Genomic DNA, 18,293 nt, shown 5'->3' with positions numbered 1-18,293 from the left:
AAACTATGATCCTTCAGCTGGATTCATTTATTTTGAAATGGTGGACAACCACAGCTGCAGACCTCAATCTGCATACAAGCAATGCAACTTTTTCTCGTCATGTCATGACTTTTCTCTGCTTCTTGGGAGCACTTCCACCATCATTCTATGGTATTAATCAAGGTTTACTGTTTTGCATTAAACATGATGGAAAATATACAACTGCCTAGAGAACATTGTTTTAATGCTTATTTAAATATCTACCTATATCTAATCATAAGATTAGCATCACATGGCATTTTAAGTAAATACTTTCAACCCTTGAACTCATCACAATGGCAACACAAGGTAGCTACAAAATTATCAGGGTTGTACAATATGTACTACAGTTAATTTTATACAGTTATGATTTAACAGTGCAACTTTATCTCTGTTTACATTTCTCTGGACTGTGAATGGTGCCATGTGGTCTGTGTCTGTATGCAAATTGTCTTGATAAATTGTAATTTAAAAATAAATTTGTGTATATTTTACGGTAGTAAATGATAAAATGCCCTAGTACTGACAATTTTATGTATCCATGACATACCAACTTTTTCTTAACTTCTGATATTTCTAAGCTACAGTTTGCAAATTTTTTCAAACTGCTGCAAATCTCCAAAAATTTTTCTGATATAATTATTGAAAAAAAGAAAATCAGCTTATAAGTAGACCCACACAGAGTTCAGACTCATGTTGTTCAAGGGTCAACTGTACTTTTTTCCAATGCCTGTCACTGCTAATGTATTCTATTCCCCATGATTTCACTGCAAATTTACTAGGGGCTTAAAAGAAATAAATATAAACAAATATAAAATGCAAAAGAACATTTACTTCCCAAGATGCTAGAATGACCATCTAGTTGGAATCTAAACATAAAACCACCAGCAACACAAATAGCTTATATAGTGTCAACTAACACAGTTTTAGGCATTTCATTCATTATTTGTTGATATATGACAATATATCTTTATACTCAAGTGCTAAAGAAACATAAGATTCAAGTGTATGTATGACTGCTTCTTGGAGAATTAGTCCTAGAAATGATGTGGATGTAAGGACAAGCAGAATGTGCTATATGCTTATTTAAATATCTATATCCAAATATAAATCATCAGGATTGATACTAAAATTCCAATGCTACAAACATGTTATTTCTTATTTCCTTGACCCCTATGTGAAGCGACACCTTCTTCAACTTAGGGTCTCCACTTTTATCACTTTCCTTCCACATAATACTTTATCTATTTTAAGGTACCCTCCCCATCTCTTCCTTGCTTCCTCCATCCCAAAAAAACTCCCTGCATCTCATTTTCACAAAACTACGATCCACACTGGTAAAGGGACAGAAAAATGTTCCTACCATTTACAGACAAACTTGCAGATGCAGGGGTTTAATTCAAGGATCAACACTGTCCAAGAAGGATTGAGAATTTAACCAACTCACCTTCCCAGCTACAAATGGCATATCACCCAAGCATAATCTATAATGTGGTTGTGCACCGAAATAGTTCTTAGAACTTTTCTGAATGAAAAGAAAAGGAAAACAATTTTATTTTATTCACATGATAATAAACACTGACTATACAAGAGTAACTTGAAACTTCAGTTAACTACTGGGCTACTACTTGCCTTATCTATAGCTGGCATTTTGGTCATGACCCAGCTGCTAACAGTACTTATCAAAGTATCCTAGCTAGGAAAGGCTGGGGTGGGGGGAAGCACTTGACAAAGCAACAGTTACACTCTAAGTAGAAAATCAGTACATGTATACATAAAACATTGTAACAGCACAAGATAATGCAATACTAATAATAATGCTACTCTTGTATGGACAGTCAGTATAACTTATCTCCACCTTCTGAATGAAGAAATTGAGAATGAAAGATTTACTCTCCCAAGGTTGTAGTATACCATAGTTTATGGGTGTTCTGACATAAACTATACCAAGTAATCAGCACTTTGCCTGATCTGGTTCTGTTTTCACACCTTTTCTGGTGGTTTTGACTTCTTTTTTTTAATTCTTCTTGCATTGGGAACACGTGGAGTTGCCTTATCTTCAAAGATAAGTCTATTTGTTTCTAGACCAGTCTGCAACTAGGAAAAATGAGAGCCTAAAGTTAATGCTGTAGAAATAAAAGCTATGACTCAAATTTGAGATGTGTCATGTAAAAAGCCTATAAAAATCAATGGTGGTATCTAACTGAAAAACATATTATAGCTGTGTAACTATGTCTTGAGCCAATCTATCAACGTTTGTCAAATATTTTAAATCAATACCAATCTCAACTACTTTGTTATAATTTGTCCTTTCTTCAGCGTGGAACACATTACCCACAGTATTTGTAGTTACTCCATAAATTCTATCAAACGAGTTAAATGCAATGTATCTAACTCCAAACCATTGCTTCAATATTTCCTCTTTTCAAAAATGACATCTACTACGTTGCCAGACACAAAACAGCCGAAGAGCAGAATATATTTCTTCCCTTTTTAAAAAGCCATGCACCTACTGTATAAGAAAAAGGAGGCCGGGCGCGGTGGCTCAAGCCTGTAATCCCAGCACTTTGGGAGGCCAAGGCGGGTGGATCACGAGGTCAAGAGCTCGAGACCATCCCGGTCAACATGGTGAAACCCCGTCTCTACTAAAAATACAAAAAATTAGCTGGGCATGGTGGTGTGTGCCTGTAATCCCAGCTACTCAGGAGGCTGAGGCAGGAGAATTGCCTGAACCCAGGAGGCGGAGGTTGCGGTGAGCCGAGATCGTGCCATTGCACTCCAGCCTGGGTAACAAGAGCGAAACTCCGTCTCAAAAAAAAAAAAAAGAAAAAAAAAAAAGAAAAAGGAACTGAAAACTTATATCCAAAACATCCCAAAACAAAAAACAACTGGAAGCTCTCAGGCAAATATTACGAAGCCCTTTTCTCTAGAAGCTTAGTAAGTATGCTAATTTTAAAATATCCTATCTTCATGGTACAAATTCCATGAGCACTTGCTAAGAATTTCAAAAAAGGACTGCTCTTTACACTAAGCCAACTTTCAACTTTCCTTTTTTTAAAAAACACCTGTCTAGAATGGTGGTTGTTTCAAATCTGCCTATATGTACCAAAACTGTCTGCAGTTGATGAGAACAATTTGGATTGCTAGGCGCCTGTCCAGACCTCATGACTTTGGGCCTTCCAGGCTGAGGAAATTCATATTTTAAAGTATTTTAAAAGTTCCGCAGGAAATTATAATGGAGCTGGAACAAATACTCAGAACCAGTGGATTCCGTAAAAACGAATGCTGAGATTATCACTAATACTTACATGACTGCACGATTTGGGGAAAAAAATCTATTCTGTGAAAAAGGAATATAGGAATCTCTACCCTCAGTAAGCAACTATACACTCCCAATACATCTAACATTGCTTTATACATAGTAAATTGACTAGACATAATTCAAGGAACAAGAAATTACTACTCTAGAAGACTTATGATGTGAATGAGTATAAACAGTATACAAGAATACTTTGAGTATTATCACTTCCAGTTTATTTAGCTCTTCTCAGCAGCTGCCTTATTGTGTGCTACAGTTTTAAAACATTTTAAAGTACTTTGATTATTTTTTACTCTCATGTGATCACCCCAACACCAAGAAGATGTAAAATGTGGAACATTCTTTTTTATATTTTTTTGATACAGAGTTTTCCTTTTGTTGTCCAGGCTGGAGTTTAATGGTGTGATCTCAACTCATTGCAACCTCCACCTTCCAGGTTCAAGTGATTCTCCTGCCTTAGCCTCCCAAGTAGCTAGGATTACAGGCATGCATCACCACACCTGGCTAATTTTGAATTTTTAGTAGAGACAGGGTTTCACCAGGTTGGTCAGGCTGGTCTTCAACTCCTGACCTCAGCAGATCACTCTTTATCAATGGTAAAAATCCAGGCTCTGAATAATTACATAACTTGTCCAACGCTAGAATTGGAACCACCTATCTATCCCTCAATGCTCTTTGAGTACAATAATATTCACCATCAGAACTCAAAATATTTCCTGGTAATATATTACCAGCGACAACTAATTTGGTCCCTATGTGTTGCCTGGTAAATGAAGGAGAAAAATAAATTATTTAAAAAATTCATTAAATAAGGAACTTATTAAATTTTGTATTTCATATATAATGTACTCAACACCACAATGCATACAAAGCACAACCCACGTTTGTTTGTTACAAGTATAGACATGAAGACAGTGAAGTGGCCAACTCTAAAGAGAAAATGGGCAAAGAAAATCTGTTGGTCAAAAATTAAGCCATGTGGCTATATAACTCAGAAAGCACACTGAGGAAAAACAGTAACAATAAATCTGCAAATTGATCAGAAGGTAAAAATATTTGAGAAGGAAATATATCAGGTTTAATAGACAGAAAATAAGTCAATAAATTTAGAGAAGCACTAGAAGAAATAGACAAGGTAACAAAGATGAGATAATGTTTATATTCCTGTAATCACATATACGAAGTGAGCCCAAGACACTGTAGGCCTTTGGTCACAGATTGAACTGCAGAGGCTCTACTTCTTTGGAATCAGGACCTGATTCTTGTGTTCATATGAAAAAAGATACATGCAAATGTCATAAAAATAAAAGACCCTGGAAGGGGCAGGGGAATATCTGGGAGGAATTTGAGCAATTAAGCTCATAAGGAGAGTGTCTTCAGTTAAAAACATGAAAATTTTATTTTACTGAGTCTGTAAGTCAGAGTTACTTCAGTGTCTTGCTATCTATCTCCTAGAAATGCAGTTCTGGTTGGTACACATAAATTCAATGCTTTTGTGAATCCAAACTGCCTCACCTATTCTATCTGATGGCCACTGCATGGGATAAAATCCAAAACAGGGAGAGAGTAGAGGTCATTTTCCTCATGCGATGGCTTCTGTGAACTGGTCTGGGTCACTAGCTACTGGGGCAGCCCACTACCTCAACTTCTGTCCTGCTGTCTTGAGGCCACCAAAGAAAAGAAGTACCTGTAAGTGAGATACTGAAAGGTAGCTTTTAAATATTTCTGAAAGTGGCCATGATAAGAAATTTTACATGATTACATACCTTCTTATGTGTATAGTCGCTGATACTTTTTTTAGTCTGCTATTTTTTAAAATGTTGGAACTCCACAATTACAAACATGCTAAAAAATTGTTCAAATTTTACTGTCTATAAAAATACTTGTACATAATTTTCTGCATTAGTCTACATCTGAAAATTTATATGCTGGACTATTCTAAAACATAAATAATGTAAGATACCCAAATGTAATTGTTTACTTGTACATAAAAAGTGATAAGAAACATGAAGAGCCCACTTTCTCACATTTTAACTTACCTCGGCTGCCTTAGCTTGCATGCGTTTCCTTTCCTGTTCTTCTTCATGGAGTTTTGCTTCTAACTCTTGCATTTTTTTCTAGTGATAAAAATATCAAAAGGAATAATAGTGAAAAATTTTAAGTGTCTGTAAAATTTTATTGTAGCAGCATAGGAACATGTAAATTTTATCCTAGTCAACATAAGGTGGTTAGATCACTGTAATAATGGGGGCTCTGAGCTCCTTTGTGTTCAATTATTTATCATCTCCTCCTTTGTGTTCAATTATTTTGTCCATTTAGCTGGACAAAATTATGAGTAAAATCTATGGCCAAAGAACACAGCACTGTATGAATGTAAATAGGGATATAAAGGCTAAATCTGGAACTTTGTTCTCAGTGGTATTAAATATTAAATATCTCCCAAGTGAAATAATTAAAACTAAAATTAGCTCAGAGAGCAATTTAACTTAAACCAAGTGATGCAAGCCTTAAAAATACTCAAAAACATTTAATTTTTTAACAAACATTTTCATAAAGAATTCCCTCATGCCCATCAAGATTGTAAAATGTGAACATTCTCTCCAAATATATATTTTCTTTTTAAAACTCCAATAGATTACATTTTAAGATCATTTTTAATGCTATAAATATCCAGTGATACAAAATAATTAACATTAAAAAACTACCCTGATACATGTTAACAATAAAAAGATATATGCACTGACTTCTGCAAGGGCCTGCATTGTGGTAAGTTTGTTATACTCCTGTTCAAGAAGATCCAATTTTTCAAGTTGGCTCTGAACATGTGTTTGACCATGTTGTCGTTCTCTTTCTAGGGAAACCTGAAAAACAATATTCAATACAACTTGATAATTTGACAATCAAAAAACAGAAAAACACTGACACATCAGACTATGCTGTTATTTGTCTGGCCTTTCACAGAACTACTTCTAGGAAAATAACATTAAGATGAAACCACAGGGGGCATCAATAAATGACTGATGTAAGTAGATACTACTCTTACCTCAGTTGCCTTAGATTGTAGCTATTTACCCAATATGTAGTTGTATATAGTGATATTATCTTTATGCTCTGGGATAGCAGGGATATATTGGACATCTAGACTGCACACACAGACAACACTTTTAATTTGGTCCTCTTAAGTAAGTGAATCTCTTACTTAGGGTAAAAATTATGGTTTTGAAATCTATTTTTTCATATTTCCTTTGAATTCTATGTAAAATATCCTTTTAGACTTTTTTTTTTCAAGTTTAGAGTCAAAGATTTGTAAAAACTGCCTCTTACATAGGTTATTTTTTTGAGATGGGGGCCTTGCTCTGTCACCCAGGCTGGAGTGCAGTGGCATGACCCTGGCTCACTGCAACTTTTCCATACTGGGTTCAAGCAATTCACCTGCCTCAGCCTCCCTAATAGCTGGGATCACAGGCATCTGCCACCACACCTCGCTAATTTTTGTATTTTTAGTAGAGAAGGGGTTTTACCACATTGGCCAGGATGCTCTGGAACTACTAACCTCAAGTAATCCACCTGTAAACCATTATACTAGGATAAGTTGAAACAGACTAACTCAAGGTCTATTATTGGTAGAAAGTGCCTAAACTTGTAAACTGTGTCATAAGGCTGTAATAATAGGTATCATATTAACAGGAATTTGAATATGACAAATTAATATGAAGCAATAATTTAATCAGGAATTTGTGTCAACTTATTCCATTCTATCTATATCCTAGTAGATATTAACAGCTCTTGACATCTATTATATATAACTAATAGTTGTCTCAGAGATATATATTAGTCAAAACATCTTAAAGTTGTCTTCTTAAACAGACCCCTTTCTCCAGCCCATCCATCACAGAAATGTTAGACAAACACAGCAGCAACAATAATAATATGATTACTGATGTGGTCTGGCTCTGTGTCTTCACCCAAATCTCATCTTGAATTGTAATCCAAATTGTGATCCCCATGTTTTGAGGGAGGGATCTCATGGGAGGTGATTAGATCATGTGGGTGGGTTCCCCCAAGCTGTTCTCGTGATAGAGTTCTCACAAGAGCTGATGGTTTTATAAGGGGTTTTTCTCCACTTTGTTCTGCACTTCTCTCTCTTGCCACCATGTGAAGAAGGACATGTGTGCTTGCCTTTCCACTGTAACTGGAAGTTTCCTGACAGAACTGTGAGTCAATTAAACCTCTTTCTTTTATAAATTACCCAGTCTTGGGTGCTCTTTATAGCAGCGTGAGAATGGACTAATACAATTACACAGCTATTTTGAAAGCAAGAAAGGAAAACCTTCAGATAAAAAAAAAAAGCAAATGAAGGGATACTGAAGTCAAATATCACATAAGGCAATACTGGAATCAGGGTATGTAAAATGTGCAGGAACACAATATAAAACTTTAGGTGATATAAAATCTACAATGATCAACAATATCAAGCCAATATAGTAACATAAATCTGGATCAGAACCAGTGATTTTATTTTATTGACTGATTGATTGATAGACTGTAGAGACCTGGACTCACTCTGTTGCCCTGACTGGTCTCAAACTCCTGTACTCAAGTGATCAGCCTGCCTTAGCCCCGCAAAGGTCTGGGATTACAGGTGTGAGCCACTCTGCCCAGCCAGAACCAGTGAAAACTATAAAGTCTAACCAAAGGGAAATTTACAACTGGCTCATAAGGCTGCTCACACAACTGAGGAATTTATTGTGGAATTTCCACAATATGAAAAATGAGATCACCATATAACTCTTCCTTATTAAAAAAAAGTTCCACTCTCTGGGCAGGGCATCTCTGCAAGAAAGGCAGCAACCCCAGTCAGGGGTTCATAAAACTCCCATCTCCCTAGGACAGAGTACCTGGGGGAAGGGGTGGCTATGGGCGGAGCTTCAGCAGACTTAAATAACACTACCTGCTGGCTCTGAAGAGAGCAGCAGATCTCCCAGCACAGTGCTCAAGCTCTGCTAAGGGACAGACTGCCTGCCTCCTCAAGTGGGTCCCTGACCACGGTGCCTCCTGATGGGAAGACACCTCCCAGCAGGGGTCGACAGACACCTCATTTGGGAGATCTCCAGCTGGCATCTCACGGTGCCTCTCTGAGACGAAGCCTCCAGAGAAGGAACGGGCAGCAAGCTTTGCTGTTCTGCAGCCTCCGCTGGTGATACCCACACAAACAGGGTCTGGAGTGGACCTCTAGCAGGGCTGCAATGAAGGAAAACTAACAAACAGAAAGGAATAGCATCAACATCAACGAAAAGGCCGTCCACTCAGAAACCCCATGCAAAGGTCACCAGCATCAGAGACCAAAGGTAGATAAACCCACGAAGATGAGGAAAATTCCAAAAGGCTGAAAATTCCAAAAACCAGAACCCCTCTTCTCCTCCAAAGGATCACAACTCCTTGCCAGCAAGGGAACAAAGCTGGACGGAGAATGAGTTTGACGAATTGACAGAAGTAGGCTTCAGACAGTAGGTAATAACAAACTCCTCTGAGCTAAAACAGCATGTTTTAATCCAGTGCAAAAAAGCTAAGAACTTGAAAAAAGATTAGAGGAATTGCTGACTAGAATAACCAGTTTAGAGAAGAACATAAATGACCTGACAGAGCTGAAAAATACAGCACAAGAAACTTCGTGAAGCATACACAAGTATCAATAGCTGAATCGATCAAGCAGAAAAAGGATATCGGAGACTGAAGATCAACTTAATGAAATAAAGTGTGAAGATAAGATTAGAGAAAAAAGAAAGAAAAGGAACAAACAGAGCCTCAAAGAAATATGGAACTATGTGAAAAGACCGAACCTCAGACTGGTGTACCTGAAAGTGACAGGGAGAGTGTGGAACCAAACTGGAAAACACTCTTCAAGATATTATCCGGGAGAACTTCCCCAACTTAGCAAGACAGGCCAACATTGAAATTCAGGAAATAAAGAGACCACCACAAAGATATTCCTCGAGAAGAGCAACCCCAAGACATATAATTGTCAGATTCACCAAGATTGAAATGAAGGGAAAAATGTTAAGAGCAGCCAGAAAGGAAGGTCAGGTTACCCACAAAGGGAAGCCCATCAGACTAACAGCAGACCTCTTGGCAGAAACCCTACAAGCCAGAAGAGAGTGGGGGCCAATATTCAACATTCTTAAAGAAAAGAATTTTCAACCCAGAATTTCATATCCAGCCAAACTAAGCTTCATAAGCTAAGGAGAAATAAAATCCTTTACAGACATGCAAATACTGAGAGAGTCTGTTAAGACCAGGCCTGCCTTCCAAGAACCCCTGAAGAAAGCACTAAACATGGAAAGGAACAACTGGTAACAGCCACTGCAAAAAACATACCAAACTGTAAAAACCATCGACACTATGAAGAAACTGCATGAACTAATGGGCAAAATAACCAGCTACCATCATGACAGGATCAAATTCACACACAAAAATATTAATCTTAAATGTAAATGGGCTAAATACCTCAATTAAAAGACACAGACTGGCAAACTGGATAGAGTCAAGACCCATCAGCGTGCTGTATTCAGGACACCCATCTCACATGTGAAGACACAAACAGGCTCAAAATAAAGGGATGGAGGAATATTTATCAAGCAAATGGAAAGCAAACAAAAGAAGGGGTTGCAATCCTAGTCTCTGATAAAACAGACTTTAAACCAACAAAGATCAAAAAAGTCAAAGGGCATTATACAATGGTAAAAGCATCAATGCAACAAGAAGAGCTAACTATCCTAAATGTATATGCACACAATGCAGGAATACCCAGATTCATAAAGCAAGTTCTGAGAGACCTACAAAGAGACTTAAACTCCAACAAAGTAATAGTGGGTGACTTTAACTCCCCATTGTCAATATTAGACCGATCAATGAGACAGAAAATTAACAAGGATATTCAGGACTTGAATTCAGCTCTGGACCAAGCAGACCTAACAGAGATCTACAGAACTCTCCACCCAAAATCAACAAAATATGCATTATTCTGAGCACCACATTGCACTTATTCTAAAATTGACTACATAATTGGAAGCAAAACACTCCTCAGCAAATGCAAAAGAACAGAAATCATAACAGTCTCTCAGACAACAGCACAATCAAACTAGAACTCAGGATTAAGAAATTCACTCAAAACCACACAACTACATAGAAACTGAACAACCTGCTCCTGAATGACTATTGGGCATATAAAGCAGAAATAAGTTTTTTGAAACCAATGAGAACAAATACACAACATACCAGTATCTCTGGGACATAGCCAAAGCAGTGCTTAAAGGAAAATTTATAGCACTAAATGCCCACAGGATAAAGCGGGAAAGATCTAAAATTGACACCCTAACATCACAATTAAAAGAACGAGAGAAGCAAGATTAAATACATTCAAAGGCTAGCAGAAGACAAGAAATACCTAAGATCAAAGCAGAACTGAAGGAGACAGAGACATGAAAAATCATTCAAAAAAGCAAAGAATCCAGGTGCTGGTTTTTTGAAAGATCAACAAAATAGATAGACTGCTAGCCAGAGTAATAATGAAGAAGAAATAATCAAATAGACACAATAAAAAAGATAAAAGGCAATATCACCACTGATCCCACAGAAATGCAAACTACCATCAGAGAATACTATAAACACGTCTATGCAAATAAACTAGAAAATCTAGAAGATATGGATAAATTCCTAGACACATACACCTGCCCAAGACTAAACCAGTTTGAAATCAAAACCTTGAATAGACCAGTAACAAGTTCTGAAATTGAGGCAGTAATCAGTAGCCTACCAACCAAAAAACGTCCAGGACCAGAAGGATTCACAGCCGAATTCTAACCAGAGGTATAAAAACGAGTTGGTACCATTTCTACTGAAACTATTCCACACAAAAGAAAAAGGAGGACTCCTCGCTAACTCATTTTATGAGGTCAGCATTATCCTGATACCAAAACCTTGCAGAGACACAATAAAAAAAGAAAATTTCAGGCCAATATCCCTGATGAACATCGATGCGAAAATCCTCAATAAAATACAGGCAAACCGAATCCAGCAGCACATCAAAAAGCTTATCCACCACCAAGTCAGCTTTATCCCTGGGATGCAAGGCTGGTTCAACATATGCAAATCAGTTAACGTAAACCATCACATAAACAGAACCAATGACAAAAACCACGAGTATCTCAACAGATGCAGAAAAGGCCTCTGATAAAATTCAACACCCCTTCATGCTAAAAACTCTCAATAAACTAGATATTGATGGAATGTATGTCAAAATAATAAGCGCTATTTTTGACAAGCAGCCAACATCATACTGAATGGGAAAATACTGGAAGCATTCCCTTTGAAAACCAGCACAAGACAAGGATGCCCTATCTCACCACTCTTATTCAACATAGTACTGGAAGCTCTGGCCAGGGCAATTAGGCAAGAGAAAGAAATAAAGGGTATTCAGACAGGAAGAAAGGAAGTCAAATTGTTTCTGTCTGCAGATGACACAAATGTATATTTAGAAAACCCCACTGTCTCAGCTCAAAATCTCCTTAAGCTGATAAGCAACTTTAGCAAAGTCTCAGGACACAAAATCAATGCGCAAAAATTACAAGCATTCCTATATACCAGTAATAGACAGAGAGCCAAATCATGAGTGAACTCCCATTCACAATTGCTACAAGGAGAATAAAATACCTAGGAATACAACTTACAAGTGATATAAAGGACCTCTTCAAGGAGAACTACGAACCACTGCTCAAAGAAATAAGAGAGGACACCAACAAATGGAACAACATTCCATGCTCATGGACAGGAAGAACCAATATTGTGAAAATGGTCATACTGCTCAAAGATAGATTCAATGCTATCCCCAGCAAGCTACAATTGACTGTCTTCACATAATTAGAAAAAACTACTTTAAATTTCAGATAGAACCAAAAAAGAGCCCATAAAGTCAACACAATCCTAAGCAAAAAGAACAAAGCTGGAGGCATCATGCCATCTGACTTCAAACTATACTACCAAGCTACAGTAACCAAAACAGCATGGTACTGGCACCAAAACAGATACATAGACCAATGAAACAAAATAGAGGCTTCGGAAAGAACACCACACATCTATAACCATCTGATCTTTGATGAACCTGACAAACAAAAACAAGCAATGGGGAAAGGATTCCCTATTTAATAAATGATGTTGGGAAAACTGGCTAGCCATATGCAGAAAACTGAAACTGGACCCCTTCTTTACACCTTATACACAAACTAACTGAAGATGGATTAAAGACTTAAATATAAGACCTAAAACCATAAAAACCCTAGAAGAAAACCTAGGCAATACCATTCAGGACATAGGCATGGGCAAACACTTCATGACTACAACACCAAAAGCAATGGCAACAAAAGCCAAAATTGACAAATAGGATCTAACTAAAGACCTTCTGCACAGCAAAAGAAACTATCATCACAGTGAATAGACAACCCACAGAATGGGAGAACATTCTTGCACTCTATCCATCTGACAAAGGGCTGATATCCACAATTTACAAGGAACGTAAACACATTCACAGGAAAACAAACAAAAAACCTCATCAAAAAGTAGGCAAAGTATATGAACAGACACTTTTCAAAAGAAGACATTTATGTGGTCAAAAAGATGAAAAAAGCTCATCATCACTGGTCATTAGAGAAATGAAAATCAAAACCACAATGACACACCATCTCACACCAGTTAGAATAGCAATCATTAAAAAGTCAGGAAACAACAGATGCTGGAGAGGACATGGAGAAATAGGAATGCCTTTACACTGTTGGTGGGAGTGTAAATTAGTTCAACCATTGTGGAAGAGAGTATGGCGATTCCTCAAGGATCTAGAACCAGAAATACTGTTTGACCTAGCAATCCCATTAATGGGTATATACCCAAAGAATTATAAATTATTCTACTATAAAGACACATGCACATGTATGTTTATTGAAACCAACCAGTGCCCATCAATGATAGACTAGATAAACAAAATGTGGCACATATACACCACAGAATTCTATGCAGCCATAAAAAAGGGTAAGTTCTTGTCCTTTGAAGGGACACGGATGAAGCTGGAAACCATCATTCTCAGCAAACTAACACAAGAACAGAAAACCAAACACCACATATTGTCACTCATAAATGGAAGCTGAACAATGAGAACATATGAACACAAGGAGGGAAACATCACATACCAGGACCTGTCAGGGGCTAGGGGAGGGATAGCTATAGGAGAAATACCTAATTTAGATGATGGGTTGATCAGCAGACCACCATGGCACATGTATACCTATTAACAAACCTGCACGTTCTGCACACATATCCCAGAACTTAAAGTACAATAATAATTTTTAAAAAAGGAAAAAAAAAGTTCCCATAAAAAACAAGATATCATAAGGGAGAATCAATAAAGACAAACAAATGAGGATTAACAATTTGAAAATATCAAATAATTTAAAAAAATGAAAATTGTTTATAGTGTTCAAAGAGATAAAGGGAAGGAATAAAAATCACAGAGTAACAGTACAATCTAAGAACAAAACTAAGTGGATGGAAAAAGACCCAAATAAAAATGAAAAAATATAATCACCAAAATAAACCCAATAACATAGTAAAGAGACCTATAACACACATAAGAATTACTGAGGCATTTTCTCAAATATTGTTGTATGATTGCTCAAATATTTAAGTCTAATTCTTTCCAACAAGGACTGAAAGCTGATTGAGGGTAGAAAACACATACAGTAAGCCCTCTGTATCTGTGTGTTTTGCATCCATGGATTGGATCAACCATAGTGGTTTGAAAATATGTGAGAAAAAAAAAAGCATGGTTGAGTCTGTACTAAACATACACAGATTTTTATTCTTAACATTATTCCCCAAATAATATAGTATAGCAACTATTTACATAGCATTTACATTGTATTAGGTATTATAAGTAACCTAAAGATAACTTATAGTATATGAGAGATTGGGTGTAGGTTATATGCAAATACCACACTATTTTATAAGACACTTGAGCATCCTTGGATTTTTTTTTGAGACACAGCCTCGCTCTGTCGCCAGGCTGGAGCGCAGTGGCGTGATCTCGGCTCACTGTAACCTCTGCCTCCTGGGTTTAAGCAATTCTCTTGCCTCAGTCTCCCGAGTAGCTGCGACTACATGTGGGAGACTACATCACCACGCCCAGCTAATTTTTATATTTTTTAGTAGAGACGGAGATCCACAGGGGTCTCAGAACCAATTCACTCATGAATACTGAGGGACAACTGCCTGGTATTTCTTTTTTTTAATACTGCAGAGCATCTAGCATAAACATTAAGCTTATAAACATTCAAATTTTGCATAATAGAGTTAAGATGTCCACAAGCTAGCATTGATAATGAATTCAAATTCTAGATTTGTAACAGAAAAAGGAGTAAGTTTTTAAAAATATATGCAAGGCTGGGCACAGTGGCTCATGCCTGTAATGCCAGCACTTTGGGAGGCCAAGGAGGCCTGATCACTAGACTCCAGGAGTTTGAGACCAGCCTGGCCAACATGGTGAAACCCCATCTATACTAAAAATACATACACATAAAAAAGCCAGGCTTCGTGGCAACCGCCTGTAATTCCAGCTACTAAGGAGGATGAGGCATGAGAATCACCTGAGACCAGGAGGTGGAGGTTGGAGTGAACTGAGATCATGCCACACACTCCAGCTTGGGTGACAGAGCGAGACTAATTTCTAATCAACCAATCAATCAATTTGAGACTGATGTTGCAGATATCTTCTCACAAACGTGCAGGTTACCTAAATACAAAGACCCCTGATGTAAGAAAGCACAAAAATGCTATGCTAAATAACAATTCTAAAGAGTTTTAGACAGTATAAAGAACTTTCAAATCTGCTATCTCCCTTGAGTCACTGAACAAATTTCAGCGGTACAGAGGTATATGGTTATTTACACTTTTTACAATGTAGACTCAAAGAAGCTGACATAACTGTAAAACACCTCACAACTAACTGTATTTTTCCAGTTTAAGTAAAACTCTATCAAACACAACAATTAACAACAAAAAAGCCAATCACATCTTTAGATTTCATAACTGATGCCAAGAAATTTCAGTCCTGGGCTGTAACAGCACCATTAGTCCTCACTGACAGAGAAAATAAGCCTTTATTCAATTAGTCTTCCCCATAACTAACTGTTCTTGAGTATCAGTCTATGAGGTGTTTTACTTACTTGTTTCTCTAAGACAGATGTCCTCTCCATTTCTGCATGCTTTATCATATTTCGCATGTATTCCAATTGTTTTTCTAATAGATTGCATTTATTTTCTGCAGCTAACAACTGAGATGTCAGTTCTAAGAAGAATACAAAAGAAAAGCAGAAGTCAATTCACGAATAAAATAGTTTTAACAAGCTGTTAACAGGAATTGAATCTACTGTGTACACAAAAACAGCTTCCACACACCTAAAAGCCTTTTCAGATTACCTAAATCATTCTCTTTCCACATGTTAGTCAAATCAGCCTTGCATTCAGTAAGTAAATACAATGTATGACAACAGCACTTGCTCCTCAAAATGCACCCAAATACAATGCAGTTTTGTAGTACTTGAAGATACCACTAGAAAACACTAATGTAGTATTTTTTTTAGAATACTTAATACTTCACAACACTTATTTTGACAGAATTTAATTTTCTTCATAATTAAACAAACCTTGATTGTGCTTTGATTCCTCATTCTTTGAATTCTCCCTTTCTTGTATCTGTTCATCCAGTACTTTCTTGTATTCAATCGTTTCTCTAGACAAGGTTTTCACACTTTCTTCTGCCTGAATCCTCTCAAGTTCCAAGCGATGAATCTTATCTTGAAGATTCTTAAGAGCAGAAAATATGGCTGCCAAATACAAACACAAACACGAATACTACAATAGCATATATGGACAAAGTATATTAAAAAAGAATAAACTCATCTAAATAAAAAATAAACTGATGGGTGAGTCCAGTGGAGGATTGACTCTTCGGGAACAATAAAATGTTAATTATCTCATTTTTTTTTTAAAAAATCAATTTAAAGACACTGAGTATTTGAAATGTTCTAGTTACTCAAGTAAAAAAACCCTTATTACGGTAAAAAAAATTTCAAAGACTTTTGTAAAGTGCCAAAAAATTTAGCCAATCATACAAAGTTCATGTAACAGTTCTGAAGTACATTACTATCTTAATCATTTTGTTTCATTAAGAGCACCTGTAGAATCCAACTGTTAAAAACAGTCAAGCACAAAAAAATACTATTTTCAAAATCTGCATTTTAAGTACATTCTAAACCCCCCCTCAAGTTTGATTATAAAATTATGTTAACTGCAGTACTGTAGAAGACAGAGAAAAACACACTGAAAAATAACCAATAATCCTATTATCCAGAGGTAATGACTGGTCGTTTGGTTCTTTAAATTTTTTTTATATGTGTAAAATAAATTGAGACAAAATACATGTAGGTTTTTTCACTTTAGCATTATTATATAGTGAGAATTCCCTCATGTTATCATCAATAATTAAAAACTAAAAAAATCAAGTTACTGGGTCAAAGAACATTCACAGCCATTCTAATGAGAAAAATATACTACTTCTGGTGATTTCCCATTTCCACTAAAGTATAGATCTTTTCGTATACATTACTGGCCAATTTTCTCCCTTACATGAATTTCCTTTGCCCATTTTTCTATGGGAAAAAGTTTTCTTCATTTTATTATCTGCCTTTAAGTCTAGTTTTGATGTACAGATGTTATGATTTTTTAAAGCGGTATACCTAACATTCTTTCCCATCATGTTTTCTTTCTTTATATACTTAGAAAGTTCTTCTCAAACTCAAGATCAGATAAATATTGTATTTTTTATTATACTTATCATTTCATGTTTACATTTAATTCGTTGTCATAGGAAAAGTATTTTTGAAGGAAATAAAAACTTGAAATGCCAAATTGATCATATACTAAAATCACAAACATATATATTAGATACTATAATTCTTTGTTACATATATACCCTCAGACAGTTTCAGATCTTTCTTCTATTCTGGATTCCTTAATAATATTAGGGAATTACTGCCAGTATTTCAATTATTAAAACTTCATAAACATTGATTCTGCCAGTCACCTATATCATATAAATCTTAAAATGTTTCCAAACTATTCTTGCCAACTAACTATTCAGAATCATTTTGCCTAAACACTAATTTAAACTATACACTAGATTGGGAGAGCTGTTATCTTCTAAGAACTGAGTCCTCTTACTCAACACAAAGTACTCTTGTCCATTTATTAACATAATTCATCCCTTTTCCAAATTTTTTAGTGCCTAGGATATGACAGGCCTCAAATAAGACACCATTTTATTGTAGTCAGCTTATTCTTGCTGGTATGCAATGAGACTACAATCTAATTGGAAAAATACAAACAAGAAACACACATACAAACAAGTAGAAACCTGAAAAATCAACTGAAAAGATACTGAGAACTAAAAGAGAAGTCTAGATATAAGATTAATGCTAAAGGGAACAATTCTTTTATATACCTGCAATCATCAGATAAATACAATAGAAAAATAAAATTTTAAATGTCCTTTAATGTCCATTGAGTTTTTTTAACCTCTTCTGAACCAGAGGCAAATTTACTAAACACTCTGAAATATCAAACACTTTTTGCATTCCTTCATTAAATTATACCCAAAAGTACACAATTTTGTTAATATTTTATTTCTGCATCTATATTTATTATTGAAACTGGCTGGAACATTTCATTTTTGTTCTTTATGTCAGCAACTGTAGTATCATAGGGAAATGCTAGGTTAACAAAAAGACCCAAGGTGGGGTGTGAGCTTTCCTCTTATGTATTCTTGAATGGCTTATATATCCCTATTTAAATGTGT

General features: G+C 36.1%; 1 protein-coding gene across 4 annotated transcripts in view; it reads right to left on the bottom strand.

Moving 5' to 3' along the window:
- Positions 1-18,293, bottom strand: part of CEP57 (centrosomal protein 57) — a 46,759-nt gene that overhangs the window by 14,212 nt on the left and 14,254 nt on the right. For 2 of the 4 annotated variants that reach the window (XR_010342386.1, XM_012454799.3), the window contains exons 3-8: positions 16,084-16,263; positions 15,604-15,725; positions 6,082-6,198; positions 5,377-5,454; positions 2,008-2,115; positions 1,466-1,543 (exon numbers count right to left, since the gene is read on the bottom strand). Coding sequence is in view for 3 of the 4 variants with exons in the window: in XM_012454799.3 (XP_012310222.1) it covers positions 1,466-1,543; positions 2,008-2,115; positions 5,377-5,454; positions 6,082-6,198; positions 15,604-15,725; positions 16,084-16,263 (683 nt within the window). In the remaining variant the exon portion in view is untranslated. The remainder of the gene's footprint in view (positions 1-1,465; positions 1,544-2,007; positions 2,116-5,376; positions 5,455-6,081; positions 6,199-15,603; positions 15,726-16,083; positions 16,264-18,293) is intronic. The other 2 variants (XM_012454807.3, XM_012454812.3) reach the window with 2 other exon arrangements.

This window comes from Aotus nancymaae, unplaced genomic scaffold (assembly GCF_030222135.1).
Source record: "Aotus nancymaae isolate 86718 unplaced genomic scaffold, 86718_ANA_hifiasm-v0.15.2.pri h1tg000012l, whole genome shotgun sequence".
Taxonomy (NCBI): Eukaryota; Metazoa; Chordata; class Mammalia; order Primates; family Aotidae; genus Aotus; species Aotus nancymaae.
This window is presented reverse-complemented; position numbering and strand designations above follow the sequence as displayed.